Here is a 23,351-nt window from a genome sequence, read left to right on the forward strand (position 1 = left end):
GAAAAACGTGTTGAATGAACACATCATTTTGTATGAAATACAAGATAATACAGGGAAGATAGAGGTCTTGGTGTACGGACGACTGACCAACATCAACTGTGAAGAAGGCGATAAACTCAAACTCATCTGCTTTGAACTCAGCGCAGATCCGAGACAACTGAGATCTGTAATTCACAGTTTCATCAAGGTGGGAACTTTTGGGGAACATCAATTTTCCAACATAGAAGACTTTAAGAAAACCAGACTGACTGTCCTTTCCATCATTCTCTCTTTAAAAAGAGAGAGAAAGAGAGAGAGATTTTTAATCACGTTGAAGAGAGAAACCCCAGAGAGGCCTCCAAAGTAGAGAAAATTAGCTAAGTATTATAGAGTTGGTTGAATGTATCAAAGCAAGGAGATTATTTAGTAAATTTGGGCTTCATTAAGGCAGACTTGTTTCAAATCCTGGCTCTGTGATTTCCTAACTGGCTAATGAACTTAAATACCAGGAACCTCGTGTTCATCATCTATGATATGGGGAGAATATCCTCTATCCCAGAGGATGTTTAACAGAGCTCATACCAGACTTAATGATCAAGAGTGCCCCTGAATATCTCAAAACACAAAATGACCTGCCTTTAGTGAGATATACAGACCGGTCTACACAGACAGAGGGCATTGGTACTACAGGACTAAGTCCATGCTGTTCATTACACACATGCATGAGGGATTGTGGAAAGACCACCAAAGGATAATACTGGAATGAAATACAAAAGTCAAATACAATACAAATACAATACAAAAGTTGATTCCTCCAGACACACAGCAGTTCCTACACTCTTAGGTCTCTGCAATTCTGAGGCCCTCAAACTTCCAGCCTTTCTCTCATAGACTCACACTCTCCTCCTACCCATCTTCCCAGTGAGAACCTTCCCCTCAGCTCTTGGCCTTGAGTACACCTGCTCCCTCCTCTCTTCTGCCCTGTCCACATGCACTCATGCTGCATGTGAGTGACTACCTCATTTCATGGTCTCAACCAAGGTAGGTGAGGTGACTCAAAGGACAGGAATTCATTGAAGGAGAGAAGTGAGAGCAAGAGCTTTATAGGAAAAGAAGAGAAGGAATGTAGCCAGTGGCTGGGAGAGTCAGTGCAGGGAGAAAGATAGAATCAGTTGCATCTCAACTGTTTTATCTTCATCTCTTTCCTCTTTAAGGTCATCAAGTCCAGGAAAAACAAGAAGCAACCACTCGGTCCTGATTCTCATATGGAAACCTCACTGTAATGTCCTTCTAAAAACCTGGATGCCATTAACAATGATGCTATGGAGGTAAAATCTAAGTACAGAAAAAAAAATACACACATGTTTATGAGAGAAGTTCAATGATAGATATACCAGCTTTAATTCTGGCGAATAGATTGGTAATGGGTACTTTTTATTTTATTTTTTATACTTTTCTGTGCCTATGACCATATTTTGCGTGTATAATTTTTATAACTTGGAAAAAATAATAAACTTTTTTTATTGTAAAGGAATTCTATAACAGGAGTCTAACTCTTTGGTGTGTTGCTTCAAAGCAAATCATCTGTGGCCTGCAGATCAGGCTGAGCCCCCCAAGTCCCAAGCAGTATTTGCATTCATACTCTGGGTGTGATCTTAACAAGTTAAGGCTGGGGTGAAGAATAGGCATGTTGGGCGCGTTGTGCCCTGCTCAGAGAAGGCCAGCTGAGAGCACACGTCATCCCAGAAACCCTCTGTGCTTTGTTTGCCAAGAGCTGTGTCTTAGGGAAGGATTGCTTTAGCTCAGAACAATCTATTCAGAATCGTGTCCCTGAGAGGGCCTAATGGCTCATTGGTCTGCCAAATGAGGCACCTCTGGCGGTTTGCATGAAGGCACTTTGTGTGGCTTGTGATTCTAGCCCTGTGTAATGTGGGATAACTGGCTCTATTCCTTTAGTCAAACACCAACAGCTCTGTAGCTGTGCAACCATATTTCCTGGTTCTCATGCTGCGCAAAGGTGGATTCCACCAGGAAGTTGCCCCAGGCAAAGATCTACATCAAGCAAGCACTGAAGATTTCTTAATTTACTACAGAGCACAATGGCAGAACGTAGGTATCCCCAAGCTGACATTTACAGTATATTTACCAATCCCATATTTACTACCTGGTGTTTTGCGTTTACCTCGTATCAGTCTCCAGCCTTGCTGGAGATGGTTGATAGTTTTCTCCTCTTTACTCTCCTACTATGAAAAAAGCAAGGAACAGAAAGGTGAAATCACTTTCCTCGTGATACTCAAATGGTCAATCCCAGTCCTCGGTTGAGATCAGGCTGTGGCCCTGCTTTGGGGTAGGTGTGTGAGGGGGATGGAAGAGGATGAGGAGGAAGTTGTGAAGGATGAATGGGATGTCTCCCCCTGGGAAGGTCCAAGGCCGCTCATGTGCAACTAACCTAAGGAAAAGCGGCGTTACAGATCTGCCTTCACAGTTCAGGGCCAGGGTCCATGGAAAAAGAATGAGTTGTTCTCACTTGCACTGCTTCCTTTCTGATGGTGTATCTTTTATTCCGGAGGCTTAGATGCCAAGAGTAAAATAGAGACTTATTTTTTTCTCCTTGCCTGATACCATTCCAATAACATATATAAATAATAATATGCATTAATATATTAATAATATATATTATTAGGATAGATCTATAATATATATTAAATACAGTATATACATAGTATTTAAGTATAGATATACATTCAAGGTAATTTTGATCATTGTGGGAAACCGGACAGTGAGGGCACATACAAATACCGAGTCCAGTTTCTTCATCTGCAATGAAAAAAGTGAAGTTTAGAGAAATTGAGGAAAGTCGTCAAGATCATAACTCAGCTAGTTAGGGAACAGACTCCACGCCGAGAAGATGTCACTGACTGCTAAAACTTCCTCCAAATCAGACTTGATTAGTGGACCCTCAGGATATACGTGGCGACACACAGAAATGATGCGTATTCTGAGCTACATACTCATAGTCTTCATGTTTTTACTCTTATGACTTCATACTCTTATTACTTTATAGAAACTTTCTGTAACTGACTATTCTATGGTATGTAGACAATGGTGATTAAGAGTTAAAGAATGAGCTCTTCCAGTCACCTGCCCAGTCCATGACTTGACTTGACTTCCCTTACTGTAGTCCTGATTCCGTCTTGAGCTTATTCTTTCCAAGCATACTGTGTCTCCAAAGGAGGTGAACTTGAGGGACACAAAAGAATTTGGGTCTTTGATTTTGTGTTGACATAAATAGCTTCATCCTCTAACACCATAGACCTTGTCTATCTTCTATTTTTGCACTTTGTACCTTTTGGAGTTCCTCTTCTACCCCAGCATGAAGTAGGTGATAAGCAAGAACTTCCCCTAGATCTGAAGGGTGGTATCCAAGAGAAATTCACAACTCAGAGATGCATCTCTCATCACAAACACCTCATTGCTATAGTTGTGCCAAGTGGTCTTAAGGTATGCAAGAGGCCGAGGAGAAGTATCTCCAGGGATCTCAAAGTGTTGCCATATGGCTCTGATTAGAAGATGTCCATCCAAACTGAATGCCTCATTTTCTTCATTTATAAAAACAGAGCTAATAATGGTGAAAATATAACAGTTATATCTGTGGTGGCCATTAAACAAGGCATCTATATAAAGCACTTAATAATTAGCTAGCCTATAATACTTAGTAAAGAAAGCTATTACACTGCTGTTTGTAACTTACATTTCTTATTTAACGGTATGTGTTATAAATCTTTATGTGTCAGAACATAGTCATAATTATATCTAGTCATATTCAATAACAAATTTATCATGACTAATTTAATTCATTGTTTACTTCAATTATTTTGAATTATTTGTTATTTAAAGCAATATTTATGTAATGCCCATAAGTCAACATTTTTCTAGGTTAAATACCTATAAGTGGGGTTTTTGGATCAAGGAATATGAATATATGTGTTAATAATATTGCCAAATTGATGTCCCAATTAAGTACTTCTAAGAACACTATTCTTAGTAATTATATCATTATCACATTTACAAACTGAATATTATTAATCAAATGGATAAGAAACACTAATTGTTTTAAAATCCTTGATCCAGGGTCACCTAGCTGTCTCAGTCATATGACTTCTTGATCTTGGAGCTATGAGCTCAAGCCCCACACTGGGCATAGAGATCATTAAAATAATAATAATAAAAGTAATAATAAAATCCTTGATCCAGTTTTTGTGAATCTTTTAAAAAATAGTTTTATCTTATTAATTATAGAAGCAATGGATGTTTATTCTACAGAGATCAAAAAGCACAATCAAGAGTATTAAAAACAGGGACGCCTGGGTGGCTCAGTTGGTTAAGCCGCTGCCTTCAGCTCAGGTCATGATCCCAGCGTCCTGGGATCAAGTCCCGCATCGGGCTCCTTGCTCAGCAGGGAGCTGCTTCTCTTTCTGCCTCTGCCTGCTGCTCTGCCTGCTTGCATTCTCCCTCTCTCTCTCTCTGACAAATAAATTAATTTAATTAAATAAAATTTTAAAAAGAGTATTAAAAACAGCTACAATTTTTCTTCCTATGTGGTATACAAATTTTCCATTTTTTAAATTAAGGTATAATACACATACAGTAGAATTCACTAGTGCAAAGTGCAAAAAGAATTACTAGTGCAAAGTTCTTTGAGGCTTTTTTTTTTTTAAAGATTTAATTTATTTATAGAACATGCATGAGCAGGGAAAGGGGTAAAGTGACAGGGGGAAAGAGTAAGAATCTGAAGCAGACTCCCTGCTGACTGAGGAGCCCGACACGGGGCTCAGTCTCATGATCATGACCTGAGCCCAAATCAAGGGTCGGATGTTTTAACCAACTGAGCCACCAGGCACCCAACGTTCTTTGAGTTTGTACACATGCATGCAGTTTAACCACCACAAAATCAAGATCTAGAACAGTTCCACTGTAGCCAAAATTTCCTTCATGCAACCTTATTATGAACTCTTTCCCCATTCCAGGCTCCTGACAACCACTGATACAATTTCTGTTTTTTAAGTTAAATTTAAGTTAAATTTATTATTAAAGTATTATCAATGTATGATGTTATATTAGTTTTAGGTGTACAATATACTGATTCAGCGATTCTGTCCATCATTCAGTACCCACCAGAAGTGCAGCCCGCCTCCGTCACCATACGTGGTTAGTGTTATCAACTGTGTCCCCTGCACTGCACTTTCCATCTCCATGACTTATTATTTCATAATTTTGCCTGTTCCAGAATTTCACAAAGTGGAACTAAAAATGTATACATGGGGCACCTGTGTGGCTCAGTTGGTTAAGCGGCCTACCCTTGACTTTGGCTCAGGTCATAACCTCATCATCATGAGATCGAGCCCTGCAATGGGCTCCCCATGGGTCATGAAGCCTGCTTGAGATTCCCTCTCTCTCTCTGCCCCACTCCTGGCTTGTGAGCACTCTCTCTCTCTCTTTAAAAAAAATAAGATAAAGGGGCACCTGGGTGGCTCAGTGGGTTAAAGCCTCTACCTTCAGCTCAGGTCATGATCCCAGGGTCCTGGGATCGAGCCCCACATCGGGCTCTTGGCTTAGCAGGGAGCCTGCTTCCTCCTCTCACTCTCTCTGCCTGCCTCTCTGCCTACTTGTGATCTCTGTCTGTCAAATAAATAAATAAAGTCTTTAAAAAAAATAAGATAAAATAAAAATGTGTATAGAATTCTAAGTCTGCTTCTTTCACTTAGTCAGATGCATTTAGGATTCATCTGCAGTTGTGGGTATCTGTAGTTTACTCTTGTTTTGTTGTATGGAATTCAATTGTGTGGATCTACCAAGCTTGCTTATCCATTCCCCAGGTAAGGAACACTGAGTTGTGTACATTTTTGCCTAATACACATCAAACTTCTATAAATATTCACATACAGATGTTTGTGTCGACACAGGTTAGTATTTCACATGGAAAAGCTTGGATCAAGATGGTTTATACAAGCATATGCTTAAATTTACAAGAAATCACCACACTGTTTTGTCTATTCCCAGCAGCAGTGTGTGAACGTCTCACTGGCCCTACACCTTCCACAGGCTCTGCCTTGCACATACATGTTAACTTCTTAACAAGCCTGCAGAACAATTTGCTAAGTGTTTGTGGCATTGGACGCTCCCACAATTCCAGTTCTTTCCTGACCCCGTCAGTCCTTGGTGTGGCCAGTCTTTTTCAATTTCAGCCCATTGAGTTGGTGCATACTGGCATCTCACTGCACTTTAATGTGAATTTCCCTAAAGACGAATTATTTTGAGCAGTTTGTTAGGTGCTCATTTTCCACCTGTGTACCTTTTTTTTTTTTTTCCTTTTAAAAATTCAGCTGTTTGTTCTTACTTACGGAGTTCTGAGAGTTCTTTATAAGTTCTGGGAACAGGATCGTTAACAGCTGTGTGATTATCAAATACTAAGCCTCAAATTATGACATACTTTTCTATGCCTTAAAGGTAACTTTTCAAGAGAATTTTTTTATGTTGATAAAGTTATCAACAAAGGTATCCTCTGTGCTTTTGGAGTTATATCTAAGAAATCTTTGCCTAAGCTAACATTACTGATTTTCTCTTGTGTTTCATCTAATTTTATAGTTTTAGTTTCTGCATTTAAGTCAAGGATCCATTTGAGTTAATTTTTATGCAGAGAGCAAGGTATGAATCAGGTTCATTTTTTAAAATATGAATATTTCATTCTGGTACTATTTTTTCAAAAATGATCCTTTCTCCATTGAATTGTGGTTGTACTTTTGTAGAAAATCAACAGATTGTGTATGTGTGGGTCTATTTCTGAACTGTCATTTCCGTTGGATCTGTGTGCCTATCCATTCTCTGATATGACAAGCTGTCTTATTATTTATGTCTCTTAAAAATATTTCTTCATCCCGTGTCTTAGAGTTTACAACACATGTCTTCAATCAGAATGTCTCTTCTAATATCATTATGCTACTTGGCATGTTGTGTAAGGATCTTCCAGTAGTATGCTCCTAATTCCAGTAGTATGCTCCTAATTCCTCCTTCTCCTATTTTGTGCTTTTGATGCCAAATATTTCACTTTTACTGATTCTATGAACACATAATACTTTGCTAATATTTTTGCTTTAGACTCAGAATTGACAAATGATAGGCCCATAGACTTCATCCAGCCCATTACCTGTTTTTGTTGAGAATCCATCTGTTTTTGTGTAGCCCTCAAGCAAAGGATGGTCTGTACATGTTTTTGATGTTTGGGGGGAGATCAAAAGAAGATTATATGACACATGAAAATTATAAAAAATTCCAATTTCAGCATCCATAATACAGTTTTACTGGAACATAAGCTTGTTCGTTCATTGACAAATTGTCCAAGAATAGTTTTGTGGCCAGTGCAGACGTCAGCAGCTTTGACAGAGACTGTAGGGAATGTGTAGTTTAAAATAAATGTTTGGCCCTTTACAGAACATTTTGCCAACTCCACATTTTGAATATCCATTATCTTTCAGAGTACTTAAAAATAAGAAAAGCAAATTTTATAATACCTTTAGGGTACTTTTCTTTGTATAGATTTAAATTCCCACAAGTTCCTTTGCCTGGGACATCTGGGTGACTCAGTTGATTAAGCGTCTGCCTTCAGCTCTGGTCACGATCCTGGGGTCCTGGGACTGGGTCCTGCGTTGGTCTCCCTGCTCAGTAGGGAGTCTGCTCCTCCCTCTGCCCCTCCACCCCACTTATGCTGTCTCTCATTCTCTCCCTCATGCTCTCTCTCTCTCATAAATAAATCTTTTAAAAATAATAATAAATAAATTCCTTTGCCTAACATTTCTTAATGTTTCCTCTAATTCAGTCCCACTCTGCATAAATTATCTCAGTGTCATGGGTCTGAAAATTTCTATTTCTCCTCCATGTTTGGATATTTTTGCTGGTTTAGAATTCTGATTTGACAGCTGTCTTTATCTTTCGGAACTTTAAAGATGTCAGTACATGGGCTTGTGGCTTCGATAGTTTCTGAAGAAAAATCTGCTGTCATTCTTCTGCCGGTGTCTATTTTCTCCTTTGCCTGTGCTGCCTTGAGGATTTTTGTTTTGTCTTTTAACCATTTGAATATAGTATACCTAAGTGTGTGTGGTTCATTACTAATATCTCATTATTATTGTTTATTCTGCCTGATGTTCTCTGAGATTCTTGGATCTGCGGTAATTTTTCTGTAATTTTAGTTTTAAAAAATTTTTAAAAAATTCTTTGCCTTCATCTATTTTCATGTATTCCTTATGCCTCAATCTCTGTTCTCCTTATGGGATTCTAACTGCTGGTATTTTAAACTGCTTGATATTGTCCCACATCTCTTAGATACTCTAATCTTTTCTTTTCTTTTTTTTTTTTCCTTCTTTTTTTCTTTATGATGTTTCCATGTATTTTTTTAATCCATCTCTAGGATATTGACTCTTTCTTATGCTGTGTCAAATTTACTGATGATTCTATTCTAGGGTTTCATCACCTCTATAACTGTGTTTTTCGTTTCTAGTATTTCTAATTCATTCTTTTTCTTATTTTCCATTTTTTGTACTGAAATTGTCCATCTAATGATTCATGTTTTCCATCTATTTTAAATACTCAACCTGATCATTTCAACATCTGAGTCCTATCTGTCTTTGTTTGTTTTGGTTTATTTGTGTCTTTAAAAGAAAAAAAAAGGGGCACCTGGGTGGCTCAGTGGGTTAGGCCTCTGCCTTCGGCTCAGGTCGTGATCCCGGGGTCCTGGGATCGAGCCCCACATCGGGCTCTCTGCTCAGCGGGGAGCCTGCTTCTCCCTTCCTATCTGCCTGCCTCTCTGCCTACTTGTGATTTCTCTCTCTGTCAAATAAAAAAAATTAAAATAAAAAAAATAATAAAAGAAAAAAAAAGATATTATTTACTTATGTGGAAGAGAGAGGGGGTAAGAGAGAGAGAGAGCAGGGGGAGGGGGAGAGGGAGAAGCAGTCTCCCCACTGAGCATGGAGACTGACATGGGACCCAGTCCCAGGACCCTGAGAACATGACCTCAGCTAAAATCAGAGGCTTAACCAACTGAGCCACCTAGGTGCCCCAAGACTGATTTGTCTCTTGACAGATCTTTTTTCTTCTACTTCTTTATTTGTCTCACACATTTTATCAAAAGCTATCCATGGTGGTAGAGACCAAGGTAAACAGCATTTCTACCTGGAAATGAGCACAGATTATCTTTTGCTATGACTTTACCATAGTGGTTGAATTAATCTGGTCAGGAGTAGAGCTGGCTTTGAGATTTACTGGTAATATTTGCTCTCAGGACACTGCATATTTAAATTTCCCCCAGTGCTACACCTTTAGCTTTGGGTCTTCCCTTCACACCTGAAACTAGAAAGATATATTTTTTTACATGCTTTTGATCATCCCCTAGCAATGGGCTTGTTATCTGGTGCTTGTTTAGTCTTGACGTCATTAGCAGGTTGTGGAGTGATGGGGGAGTTCCTCACTCAGCATTGGCCTTTGGCAAGCATTATATCCTTAGTTTTCTGGGTGAGATTTTCACCCCTGATCCTCCCTCAGATGTAAGAGAACCCATTATATTCTGCTCCCAGAACCAATCCCTACTCTTTCCACAGAAGTAGAACAACTTTTTCTTCCCTCTGTTTTAAGATCATTTTGCCAAATGTTTCATCCGTGTCCTAAAGATGGCAGAATTTTGCTTCAATTTTAGTCATTCAATGGGTATTTATTGAACAACAATCTCCCTGAATGTCCACGTAGAGTAAAGTCCTACCCTTACCCCAAACTGAACCTGACACAGGGCTGCAGTGAATGATAAATAAACTTTTATTGATAATATGTTGTGATTTTGTAGTTATTTATTCAGCAGCGACCCCCTCCTAGCAAATCCGGAGATGTGGGGGAGTCTGCACACTGCTGTTCTCAGGCAGCTCAGTCTGGCTGAAGAGGGTAAATCAGAGACTCTTCAGTTAAATGCTGTTTAGACCAGTTGATCTGAATTGCTCCTTTCATTGCAATTTTTGGGCTTAAAAACCTGCATGAAGAAAAAAAATACCTATATTCTTAGAAGGAGTTGATCCTTTAGCCCTCTGCTGCTTGTAGGACTCCATCCTAGTAAAGTGTATCTTTCTTTTACTTCTCATAAAATTTTCTCCTTCCCTTCCTTCTAGTACGTTTTTTCACTCTTGAGTCTCTCTCCTTAAGGTATATCTGGACTTAGATGCACAACCCTGCTTAACAAGACCATGCCACTGTCTCCTGTCTGCACTCCCATTACAAAGACAGGAGCCAGTGGAAACACTGTTGGGGCATGGGGAAGAGCACCAACTGGTGGCAGCAGCATGCACCAGTATGAAAGAGAGGCAAAGGACAGGAAGAGGGAGGGTGTTTATCCTGACTCAATTGCCCTGGAGTATGGTAAGTGCAGAGATGTCTGGATTGACTCTGAAAAAATGTGTCCTCAAGATGTCTTGGACTGTGCCTACTTTTATGTACATCACTCAGAATGATTTTTCCAAATTTGGGCAAACTGTCTGCATTAAACTTACAGTGTCATCAACAAACTTTGTGGGACTATGTGGGTACCTTCATGTATGTCTCTGCCTTATGAAATCCATGTCCTCTTGACTGTGTGTGTAGGATGTGTGTTTCAGAAAAGGGAGGTTCCTAAGTTCTGTGAGATGCAGATGTACTAAATATCATGGAATTTCACACCATATCCTGTTCTAGAGTACCTGTCCAGCTTTCTGAATATAAATACAAAATATTATCTCCTCAGAGGGGAGACTTGTCTCCATGGAACACCCACCTTAATGAAACTGTGATCCCCAGATTTCAACAATACTTTTTCTCCAGTTTTTGACAGCCTGAAGAATGTAAGTCAAAGTTTATCCCCTTCCTCACATTGGCTTTGTTCTGTTTTCCAAACACCAATGCCTCCATGCTCCCTGTGTTGTCATTTAGGTCAAATAACATATGATTCTTCTGTCTGCAGCAAAAATAAATCAACACCCAACCGTTGAGAGTCTAATTAAGAAATGCCACATCAATCAGATACCAGAAGTGCCAACAACAGCCTCCAGAAGGAAATTCAGATCTTGCTCTGCTTATCATGGGGGTTTACATCCTGATAAATCCAACATAAGTTGAAAACATCATAGGTTGAAAATGCATTTCATACATCTAAGTTATGAAATATCACAGCTTAGCCACACTTACCTTAATTGTGCTCAGAACATTCAGAACCTATAGTTGGGTAAAATCATTAAACATAAAGCCTGATTGATAGTAAAGTGTCGCATATCTCATGCAATTTATTGAATCCCATCCTGAAAGTGAAAAATGGGGTCGTTATATGGGCAGAAGGGTTGTTTGTCAATCATTGACCCTGGTGATCACAGGGCTGCCCAGGGGGCCACGGCTGCTACCGAGCATCATGAGAGGGGACCATCTGCACATCACTATCCCAGGAAAAGATCCAAATTCAAAACTCGAAGTACAGTTTCTACTGAATGCATATGGGTTTTGCATCATCATAAAGTCTAAAAATGCTAAGTCGAACCATCATAGGTCTGTAGAAGGGAACAAATTCAGCTTTGAAAGAGTCAGGTACATACATAAGAGATGTTAGCAAATTCAGGTAGACATAACTGTCTTACTTAGAAGAGTTCCCTCCTGTGTCCATCTTTCCAGTCCAGAGATCCCCTCTTTTGGGAGGCCAAGATGGCCAGTGAGCCAGTAAAGAGCTATTACCCAAAATAGCTGTTTATATAAGACAGACTTGGTGGCATGGCAGGGCAAACATCTGTGTACCAAACATTGGATCTTCTCATCTTCCTGTGAACCACCTTGCCCCTCTCCAGAGCCCCAGACCCCTGTCCCTTTCTCCTTAGCTCCCGATGCTATATAAGCCTCAACTGCCTGACAGTCTCTGAGTCTCATGTTTTTTATGGGGCCCCAGTTCATACAAAATTAAGTTTTTCTCCTATTTATCTGTCTTATGTCAATTTAATTATTAGATCAGCCAAAGGGAACCTAGAAGGGAAGAAGGGGAAAGTCTGCTACTCCTACAGAATCGACGACAAGAGATAATCACAATCAAGTACAAGTCAGAGGGGAGTTGATCGCTTACGCAGAAGATCGTAGTATGTTGGTTTAATTTAATGGGTGAAATGAGTATGTTTGTGAGTGGTTGGCCAGATTGAAGGCTCAAAACTGGGATGGAGAATATGGTCTTCTTATCCAAGGTCATTTTTGGCTTGAATTTTCCAGGAGGACAGATTCACCCTATCAGTTCCTCTGCCAATAACCCCAAGACAGCAGGGCTCATCTAAGGTTCCTGGAGGCAGGGTAAGTGGGGTCCCTTCCTGCGGTCCTTCAGGTCTGACCCCAGACCAGGGAAGCAGTCACAGCCAGTCCCTCTGAGGCTCCGAGGCAAATAGGTGATTAGTCCTCACATCCAGTGCTCTCCTTGCACTGTCTCTTCTGCTCTTCCTCTCCTCCTGCTGTTTCCCCCTCCTCCCCCTCCTCCTCTTCTTTCCCCCTCCTCCCCCTCCCCCTGCTATTTCCCCCTCCCCCCTTCATTCTCCTCCCCCTCCCCTTCTCCCTCTCCTTCTTTTCCTCGCTCTGTGGCCTGCTCTACTTGGTCTTCCCAGTCAATTAATCTGGTTCATCACTCCACTTCAGTGACTTTGTATTCACAAAAGTTACCTAAAATACAGATCGTGTATATATAAGGTGCAAAAATCACCCAGAGGGCAAACACTGTTTGTGTATGAAGTAATCCCTCTTTCAGAGGCTACGAGGATGAAAGGAAGTTGGAAGAGGATTGTGACAGCCTCTTGAGAATAAAAACTCTTCTAATGTATTGTGGTTTTAGCATATTCACGCTGCAGCTCTTGGTTCTGGAAGAGAGGTTATTACTTTTGGTTTTATTTTATATTAAGAGACTTTGAAATGAATGATTTCTAAATCCTCTGCAAGCTCCTAGTGGAGAATAAGCTAGTCTTAGTAAGCAATATAAAATCATACATAAAAACGTGCCTTCGGGACTGCAAACAGCCCGTTCGCAGTTATTCCAAGGGGCTGAGTTTGAAGCTCGTTGATCTTTGGGGCTTCACCAGCGTCTCTGATAATGTGCTTTGGGACACGGATCTGCATCAGACACAAATGAGGCACCATTCTCTTCCAGGAAACGACAGCATCAATAATATCTGGATATTATAATTATTTTGGGAGTGAATTTATTTTTAGCTCTTACAAAAACGTCCACAAAAGAGACCTGACTGCCTGCAGCCTCTTGCGGCACGTGTACATTTCACCCTGGAAAACCGAATTGTTTGAGTGACACCAAAGCAGCCTCTCTGAGCGGCCGCGTCTGTTAGCCTCCCACTCCCAGTCTGTCACAAACCCTAATCCTTCTTCCCAAATCTCCTTCAGTTCAGTGTATTTTCCTCCGTTTCCATTTTATAACCTAACCAAAGCTAGGACTTACTCTTCCTGACTTACAATTATTCTTCCCACAGTCAAACTGGCCCATCGCATTTTCCCCAACAGTATCAGAAGCATGGCCTCAAAAAGCAAACCTGCTGTCATTCCCCTGCTTAAATCCTTTTGATCAGGTCTGATTTCTCTTCAACCAAAGAGATTTTGGTACGCTCCACGCAGCCAGCCCTCGGGTGTCTCTCAAAGGGTACCTCCATCACCCTCATGATACTCTGTGCTCCAGCCACACTGGTTTTCTCTCAAGTCCTTAAGTAAGATGATGATGTCTACCACAGAGCTTTGCCACGCCGCGTTCCCTCTGACTGAAGGCACTGTCCACTCCTATTCACTTCTCAGAGTTGAGCTCAAGGTTCGCCTGTCCCAAGAAGCCTCATCTGACTCCACCACTCACTCCTGGATTTTGTTTCGTTCCCTTGACACTTGCTCGCAAAGGACTATCTCCTTCATTCAAGTCTGTATCTCGACTTATTAATTCATTAATCTCCATTAATCAGAAAAATATCTACATCCCTCATTAGAGTATAAGCTCTCCAAAACTTGGATTTCTTTTTGATTCCCTGTTGGATCACCAGAAAAGAGTTCCTGTTGTCTCTTAGGAGCTCAATGCATGTTTACTGAAAGGACACATGGATAGGTGGATGGATGACATGCTGGCTTCTCACCAAGGCTGCCATAATGCAGCTGTAAAATCTGGCTTGGGTACCCCAGGCCGATGGCCAAGTTCTACTTCATCATGAAACACCAAAGTTCAGTCATGATTTTTAAAATACCGAGATGGTCATGGTCAGTTATTTGAGATACTCTCACACAGAAGGGGTGAAAAGTTATTCAATGTTATTTCTAATAGAAATGAGTAGTTCTGGGCGCCTGGGTGTCTCAGTTGGTTAAGCGACTGCCTTCGGCTCAGGTCATGACCCTGGAGCCCCAGGATCGAGTCCTGCATCGGGCTCCCTGCTTAGTGGGGAGTCTGCTTGTCCCTCTGACCCTCTCCCCCCTCATGCTCGCTCTCTCTCTCTCTCTCTCTCAGTAAATAAATAAAATATTTTTTAAAAATGAGTAGTTCTGGGCTAAACATAACAATCTTTGAATTTAAACTGAATTTTCTAGAAAGAAGAATGATTTAGCTATTAGAGCTGTTAAGAGTAGAATGAGCTGTCTCAAGGGGCAGTGTGCTCTCTGTCACTACCTCTCAGAGTAGAAAGTGGCTGGCTCTCTGTCAGGAGAATACAGAGAGATCTCCGCCCTCCGAAGAAGAGAAACTTGTCCTCCCCAGGGAAGTTAGGTCCAGGAAACAGGTGTCTCGGGAGGTACGCAGAGCAAGTCTCCCTTCCGTGTGGAGAGCATGGGAGAGACACAGACTCGAGAGAGAGGAGAGCATCACCACCACGTGACCCCCAGCACGGCAGCCGTTGTCGGTCACGCACAGCAGTACCAAGGGAGCATTCATGGTACCAAGGATCTCACTCTCCTTGACAATCAGTCAGGTGTACATTTCCCTGCGTGATCTCGTTTATCATTTCCAGCCTCTTGCCCTCCCCCTACAGACTCTCGCAGACCCTGATCAGGTCTCCTCTGAGCGCCGCGCCCTCCTGTTTTTCATCTCCCTTCCCGTAGCGGTCTGTCCCCTCTGCTGACTTATCGACTCTGACTCCACTCACGGTTCACCCAGGTCTTCTCTACCTTCCCCGAGGTGAGGTCGTGGGAGAAGAGCACGCAGCACTCTGAGTGTGGACAGGCAGTGGCTAGGCAGGGAGAACATTCCACGAAGGAAAAGTGAAACCCACGGGAAGCAGAACAAAACCTGTTTTCCTACCAGAATAGTTCAGGGCAACTTGGATAAATGTTCCCACCCAAAGTTGGCCTAAGAATGACCTAGGAAGGAATTTTAGAGTTACAAAATAGGAAGCTAGCTGAGTTCTTCTAGGGGCTACAGAGTTACCAGTCATCCCTGTTCCCCACCTGGTCCCAAACTGGACCCCTTTTCCTTAGTTGGGGTAATAAAATCCTAGGGTCCTTATCACCTCAGCAGAATTGCGAAAGGCTGCAGGAGGGGAAATTGGGTGCTATCCCAGACAGAGAGAAGAAGGAATTCTTGATTTGAGAGAAAAAGTGAAAGACCGTTCTAAATGTTGTCAACCTATGACCGTCCAAACTTCTAGATACCCAGCTCAGAATCAGAAAAACCTGGCGCGCTCGCTTCTGGGAGCAATTACGTGTAGTTACTGCCCTCTTGGGGCCAACTGTAAGAGCTACACCTTCTAACCTCGTAGGGCCAGGGAGAAGAAAATGCAGGACACAGAGAGACTTCAGTTAAGTGTCCCTGGTGCCGCAGCATTTACCTGGGTAGCCCCATGTGCCGACATCATCATCTCAATTCACCGTGCACCCACTGGAGAATCCTGCACACACACGAATATTATACAAAAGCTGTTGTGATTTTTGCTCTGGACGTTGTGTGTAGAATCCTAGAATCACTGCATTCGGAGACTCTCCTTGGGAGAGGTCCTTGGGTGAGAAGCTCCTTTGCTGGCTCTCATCCTCATCCAGATATAAAGCCAGATATATCCACTGCTCTTAGGGACAAAATCAGGAATGTAAAGAACTGTAGGTACTTGAGATGGAGACGTTCGTGATTTTCTGAATGATATAAAAAGTGTTGGGGCACCTGGGTGGCTCAGCCGGCTAAGCATCTGCCTTCGGCTCAGGTGAGGATCCCAGAGCCTGAGATTGAGTCCCACCCCCTGCGAGGCTCCCTGCTCAGTGGAGAGCCTGCTTCTCTGTCTCCCTCTGCCCCTCCCCTCCTTGTGCTTTCACTCTCTCTTGTGCTATCTCAAATAAACAAATAAAATTAAAAAAAAAAAAAAAGGGAGTCTCTTGTGGGATATTGGGGATATTGGTCATCAGTGGCAGGAGATAGAAGAAGGAACCCCTGAGTCAGAAGGGAAAGGTCACACACAGGCTGGGGATCAGGAAGGGGGCAGCCAGGGCATGTGGAGGGGAAATGGGTTTACAACTCAGGCTGCGGTGTTTGGGGCTATCGTCTCATTATGCTATTATGTCAGGCCTGTGGCAAAGGTTCAGAACACTAAATACTTGCTTTAAATGGTGCTTTAAGAACTTGTGGTGAGGGGCACCTGGGTGATTCAGTGGGTTAAGCCTCTGCCTTCAGCTCAGGTCATGATCCCGGGGTCCTGGGATCGAGCCCCACATCGGGCTCTCTGCTCATCAGGGAGCCTGCTTCCTCCTCTCTCTGCCTGCCTGTCTGCCTACTTGTGATCTCTGTCTGTCAAATAAATAAATAAATTCTTAAAAAAAAAATACTCCAAGTTGAAGAGATGTGTTAGGAAGGACCATCCCTAGTAGATATCAACACTTTCTATGAATACATGACACTTAAAGTAATTTGATAGTGGCACAGAGAAAAGTCAACTAATAAATAGAGAAGCTGAGACTAGAATCACATGTTCATGAACATGGTCTATAACAAAGTGGTGGTACCCATCCCAAGGAAAGAACAAGCAGCTGGAAGTGTTGAGACAAATGGCAATCCATGCGGAGACAGATAACATGGAAGCCTTAACCCACATCATGCAGAAATACATCTATCAACCACCTAAATAGGAAAGTGTGCTGCAGAGAAACTCACAGCAGAATCTCTCACTGGGGTGGGGAGGACTTCTCAAACAAGGTACAAAAGGACAAGCCAGAGCGAGATATTTGGTCACATGCAACTGCGTGTGAATTCTGACGCTCTTTGTGGGAAGAAACGCACACACGCACTCAAAGTGAAAGTGCACGGCCCAAGTGGAGAAAATGTGCGCAATGTGTAGAACTAATAAAAGTTTCAAATTCAGAACCCATGCTGAACCGCCGGTTAATAAGGAAAAAGATAATCAGTCTGTCTGAAAAGTGCACAGAAGACATGGATAAGCCATTTATTCACATGTCTGATAAACGTTAAAAAGAGGATGTCTGTCCTCACTAGGCGAGAGTGACTTTCAGAGCAAGTCTGTGGGGTGGAAGCCATAAGCCAAAGAACAAAAGAGCAGTCATGAGCTGAGAACAACCGAGGGCATGTGGGGGGAGCCCAAGTGCCCCCGCCAGTGGGGTCAGAGCTGAGAGGCCCCAGAGGCCACTATCACTGTAGCCTCGGGGTGTTTTTCCTGCAGACTGGTAATGACGGGAGAAACTACCCCCATGTGTTGTGTTCATAAGTGAAAACTCAAGCTCTTATCTGAACTACTTTCCAATGAACAAATCCATCGGAAATTCTAGGAGTAGCAAAGTCACCCAAGTGCTCCCCGTCCTGTCTAGGGAAGGAGGAAGGGTTGCTGATACTGGCTGAGTATCTACAACATGTAAGCAGTCCAGTCAGCATGCTTCCCACCACTTTATAAGAATTTCTTCTTGTATAAGCCACGTACATAACGACAATGGCATTTTGATACATTTTACATACCGTAAAGGAAAATAAAGGCTTGACTGCTTCTCAGAAGATCTGCTTTTATCTTGTAAATGTAAAATCTGCATTTGACTGCAGAGGATCTGTTGACCTAAAGAATGTTTTAAAGTATTTGTCACATGGTAACATTTATGCCCTAAGAAATCGCATTCCGATCTCTTCTCTTACAGCCCCAGGACTTCAGGGGGGCACATGCTAGCACCGTGCCCCGCATGTGGCTGATCACACTGGCGCCTTTCCATCCCCAGAACCCTTTCACACAGCGTCTGGCAGGTGGGTAGGAGGACAACCTGCTGCTTCCCTCTGAGATGGGGATGTTAATTCCTACCTTTCAGGGTTGCTTGGAAAACAGGGACTATAAATACTCATCGTGGTGTGCCTGATACCCAGTTTCATTGATTACACCAGTTACTACAGATTAAATTTGGTGTCTGAAGTGGAATGACTGACCCAAGGCCACACAGACAGTAAAGTACAAGGACATAACATCCAAGTTTTCTTAATCCAGGCGCTCTCCGCTTTCTACCGGCAACTACTTTTTTATTGGGCAAAAAGTGTCAAACTGAGTAAGGGACAGGCAGGGCTAGGTAGGGAGAGATAGGTGGGAGCTTTGGGATCAGGTTCATGGAAATCCCAAAAAGGCAGAGGAGTAAAGAAACCAGAGATAAGGGAACAAACCAGACTACCCTGCCCCAGGTGTCAGAGGTGGGGTCTTGTTCTAAGAGTCACTTGTGACCAACAAAGCATTACCAGGCCCTAAAAAGGAAGTAACCCATTAAAGGTGTTATCACTACTCTTTACCCAATAGATGCTATTTATCAGTAGAGATGTTCCCTGGCTTGCCTTCAATAACAGACCAACCCTAAAAGCCCTCAGGGGCAACCCTGTCAGGACCTCTCTCACTCCTGAGTTTTTTCTGTATCCTTGCTGATAAAATACCGCTTTACTCATTCTCCTTTGTCCACAAGATTCATAGATTCGTTCTTCAACTCCATGAGACAAGAACCTCCCTCTTCTACCTCAAAATGATCCCTTGTATAAAATATATATATATTAAAAAGCTGGTGCTATTGGCTGTGATTTGGAAGGAAACTGCACACACACACACACACACACACACACACACACAACATCTAGCCCTCTTCAAATTCTGCCATTTTTTTAAATGTGTACAAAGATGTTTATTCTCATTCAGAGGAATACAAAGTAAGACAACAGTGAGTTCATCACTTGTCATCCTTTCAGTTTTAAAGACTGTATATAAAGGTTTTATAATATAAAGTTTGGGTTAGGATATGATGAAATGGGACTCATAAACAGCATATAAATTATGGTCGTGTATTGGAGAATGACTTGGTAATACTGTCACAATATATGACAATATGTTGGGTCATAAATAGATGACACAATAAAATGATTTCTGATTGCATACATGTATTTACATAAACATGAATGTATATTTAAGGAGGCTTATGTTCGCAAATATGCAGTGTGTCTCTAGAAAACACCCCTGTGATTCAAAACTAAATATATGAACACTTTTTGACAGTTTTTGATCCTCATAAACACTTAACAAATATAAAAAAGAGTCAAAGTACTCAGATAGAAGGATTGACTTGTGAAGTTACCTCTTTGAAAAGAACAGCTACTCTTTTTGCCTCGCACCTAATAAAAGACTTTTCCTTGAGATCTTGGCATTTCCTAGGGTCTGGGAATCTAGTGAGACTGGGCTGACTGACTGCTTTGGAGTGGTCTTGCCAACAGAATACCGCTGTGCCCTCAGGGGCCCGAGGGATAGGTCCTACAGTCTCCGAGATCATTATTAGCCATTCTTTTCTTTGCCTGAACCATCTACCTCTTACCTGGAACGTCTGCCCAGCCTGCCACTTCAGTCTATTTAGCGTTCGGGGCCCTTGTCCTCTACTAAGCTCAATCTCCCCTCAGTAAAAAGCAGTTTGGCTCAGGATATATCAGTAACTGAGACAATCCCATGTGGCAGGAAGTCATGGTGATTTAAACCAAGAGTTTACACAGAGGGCGCCTGGGTGGCTCAGTGGATTAAAGCCTCTGCCTTCGGCTCAGGTCATGATCCCAGGGTTCTGGGATCGAGCCCCGCATCGGGCTCTCTGCTCAGTGGGGAGCCTGCTTCCCCTCCCCCCACCCCCCACCCCCGCCTGCCCCTCTACTTGTGATCTCTCTCTGTCAAATAAATAAATAAAATCTTAAAAAAAAAAAAAAAGAGTTTACACAGGATGGAGAACTCAGGGTCAGGTGGAAATCAGAGCCAGGCTTCAGGCCATCTGAGCTTTCGTGGAAAGACCTTACTTAGCAGCAGGTGTATGAGAGTCCAGGCTGTGGGTGAGGGGGTTGGAGTGTAGAACTTGCCAAGCAAGTTAAGCTTCGGAGAATCTCACTCTCAGGAGGATGAAATGTCCATCAGGAAACAGAGGCAGCAGTCTGTGCTACAAACCCAGGCAATTCAGTGACAGGGGGTATAAGGAGGGAGCAGAAAATGTCCAGTTACATGTGTCTTACTGGCTCTGTGTCATCAAGACACATTTTAGACTCCTGCAAGTTTGGTTCTTCATGCCATAGGCCATGACAGGCTAAGAGATTCAGTGGGTTTTAGCATCTGGAGCAAATGACAATAACAAAGGCTGGAATTTGCAAGTGAATGTCAGTCTTCCTTCGGTGACGGAGCTGAAAAATATTCTCTCCAACCTTTAAGTCCGGCTTTTATTACTCACACATCACTCAAGACATTCAATCATTGCCTGTTTCTGCAAGCTTCGAAGAGAGGCTCATTTCTCAATCTTTTCTTTTTCTTTTTTTTTTTATTCTTAAATTCAACAAATATTTAACAAACACCATATCTATGATATTGTTTGGGACACTGTGAATAAGTAAATAAGCAAAGGGAGAAAAGAGAATCTCTGCTTACAGTCTCTTTGCTGGAAGAGGAACTGAAAATAAACACATGAACAAGGATATAAAAATACCTTGGATGGAAATGCACAAGTTAAAACACTCCTCTTGGAGGAAGCAAAATGGTAGAGGAGTAGGACACTGAAATAGCATCAGGTCCCAGGAGACCAGCTAGATAGTCATCACACCATTCTGAACACCTACAAACTCAACAGGAGATAGAAGAGAAGAAGAGCAGCAATTCTAGGAACAAAAAACCAACCACTTTCTGGAAGGTAGGACGTGAGAAGTGAATCTGAAGTGAGGGGAAGGTAGACCATGGTGGGGAGGGCGGGGTGGCTGGCTCCTGGCAAGCAGGGGAGCAGTAGAGCACAAAATCAGAACTTTTTGAAGTCAGCTCCACGGAGGGAGCTCAGCAGGGGCTGGAGCCCTCATGGGGACGTGCAGTCTCAGGACAGTGTGGGCTCAGGACCAGCATGGTCACAGAAAGACCAGGGATGTCTGAGTGTGGCAGAAATGCCAGGTATCAGAGCAGGGAAGCCAGTGGCAGAGATGGAGCCAAGGAGGCACTGTTGGCTCAGGGCTACCCTAAACCGTGGTCCAAGGCACAGCTAGGCCACTGGTCTTCAAGCAGAGATTCCACAAGTGGAAGATGTGGGGAGACTCACCTTCTCCCACCAGGAGGAACAGCACAGGAGTGCACTGCAGATATCTGCTGGGTTTGGAGATTCCAAATGGGGCTGTGCACTAGAGATAGAAATACTAGGGTCACAGGCTGGGTGAGCTCAGAGTGCGGCCAGAGACCAGGGAGATGGGAGGGATTAACTGCTTTTCTCTGAGGGCGCACTGAGGAGTGGGGCCCTGAGCTCTCAGCTCTTACGGGCTGGAGACTGGGAGGTCACGATCTTCATTTCTGTCCTCCAAAGTGGTATGGGAAGCAAGACCAAAACTGTGCAGATTACTTAGCCTGATGCCTGGCAAGGGCGGTACAATTCTGCTTCAGGCAAAGACATTTGAGAATCAGAGCAGCAGGGCCCTCCCCCAGAAGATCAGCAAGAACATCCAGCCAAGACCAAGTTCATCAATCGGAGAGAACTGGAAATCCAGAGCTAGGGGAAAGCAACACATAGAATTCATGGCTATTTTTCCATGATCCTATAGTCTTGCAAAGTTAATTTTTTTTATTTTATTTTTTCTTATTCTATTTTTTTAACTTTTCCTCTTTCCTCTTTTAATTTTTTTAACTATTTTATCTTATTAATAGCTTTTTTAAAAAATCTTTTTAAATTCTCATTGTTATAGTCATATTTTATTGCTTCATTGTATTTAACCTTATTTTTTGTATACATATAGGGTTTTTTTCCTTTAAAATTTTGGGATATAATTTCTTCTAATAGATCAAAATATATCCTAAATCTAGTTCCAGCCTGATCACATTCTCTCTTTATTTTTTTTTTCCAACCAACTTATCATATCATTTCCCTTTTTAGAATTTTTTTAAATTTTCATCTTTACAGTCAAATTCCATCCCTTTATCTTGTTTACCTTTATTTTTGTGTGTGTGTATATATATATATACACACACACACACAAAAATAATATATATATACATATATGTGTGTATATATATATTATTTGTGTGTGTGTGTGTATATATATACTACCTCCCAAAATTTTAAAGAAAGAAAAACTTATTTATATATATATATAAATATATATATTTTAAAATATTTTAAATATATATATATATATATACACACACACATGTACATATATAAATAAGTTTTTCTTTCTTTAAAATTTTGGGAGGTAGTTCCTTCTAAGAGACCAGAATACACCCAAAATCAAGTGCGTGGCTCTATTCTATTCACCAGTCTAATATATATATATATATTAGACATAATATATATATATATTTTATATTTTTATGTATTATGTGTGTGTGTGTATATATATATAGAGAGAGAGTACTTATTTATTTATTTATTTATTTATTTAACTTTTTCCCCCTTTCTTCTCCCCCCAGTTTTGGGTCTCTTGTGATTTGGTTAGCATATAGTTTTCTGGGGTCTTTGCCAACCTTTTAGTATTTTACTCTCTCATTCATATATTCTTATCTGGATAAAATGACAAGGTGGAAAAACACCACAAAAAAAAAAACAAAAAAAAAAAACAAGAGACAGTACCAACAGCTAGGACCTAATCAATACAGATATTGGCAATATGTCAGAACTAGAGTTCAGAATGATGATTATCAAGGTGCTAGCTGGGCTTGAAAAAGACATGAAAGATATTAGAGAACCCCTTTCTGGAGAAATAAAATTCCTTTCTGGAGAAATAAAAGAACTAAAATCTAACCAAGTTGAAATAAAAACAAGCTATTAATAAGGTAAATCAAAAAATGGAGGCTCTTACTGCTAGGTTAATGAGGCAGAAAAGAGAATTA

General features: G+C 41.6%; 2 protein-coding genes across 2 annotated transcripts in view; one reads left to right on the forward strand and one right to left on the reverse strand.

Annotated features, from left to right (window-relative positions):
* LOC308355592 (gamma-interferon-inducible protein 16-like) overlaps positions 1-1,517 on the forward strand; it is a 57,559-nt gene extending 56,042 nt beyond the window's left edge. Inside the window, exons 14-15 of the mRNA XM_080823910.1 lie at positions 2-187; positions 1,194-1,517. Of these exons, the coding sequence (XP_080680036.1) occupies positions 2-187; positions 1,194-1,262 (255 nt within the window). The 3' untranslated portion in view covers positions 1,263-1,517. The remainder of the gene's footprint in view (position 1; positions 188-1,193) is intronic.
* Positions 1,518-10,287: 8,770 nt separating this feature from the next.
* On the reverse strand, positions 10,288-13,194 carry AIM2 (absent in melanoma 2; the record flags this gene model as incomplete). The annotated part of the gene is given in 5 exon segments (XM_080823911.1): positions 10,288-10,341; positions 10,823-10,894; positions 10,898-10,923; positions 10,926-11,002; positions 13,073-13,194. Coding segments are annotated over 5 exon segments (351 nt in total).
* Between the last annotated feature and the right edge of the window lie 10,157 nt (positions 13,195-23,351).

The sequence above is a fragment of the Martes martes genome (genome assembly GCF_963455335.1).
Source record: "Martes martes genome assembly, chromosome: 15".
Taxonomy (NCBI): Eukaryota; Metazoa; Chordata; class Mammalia; order Carnivora; family Mustelidae; genus Martes; species Martes martes.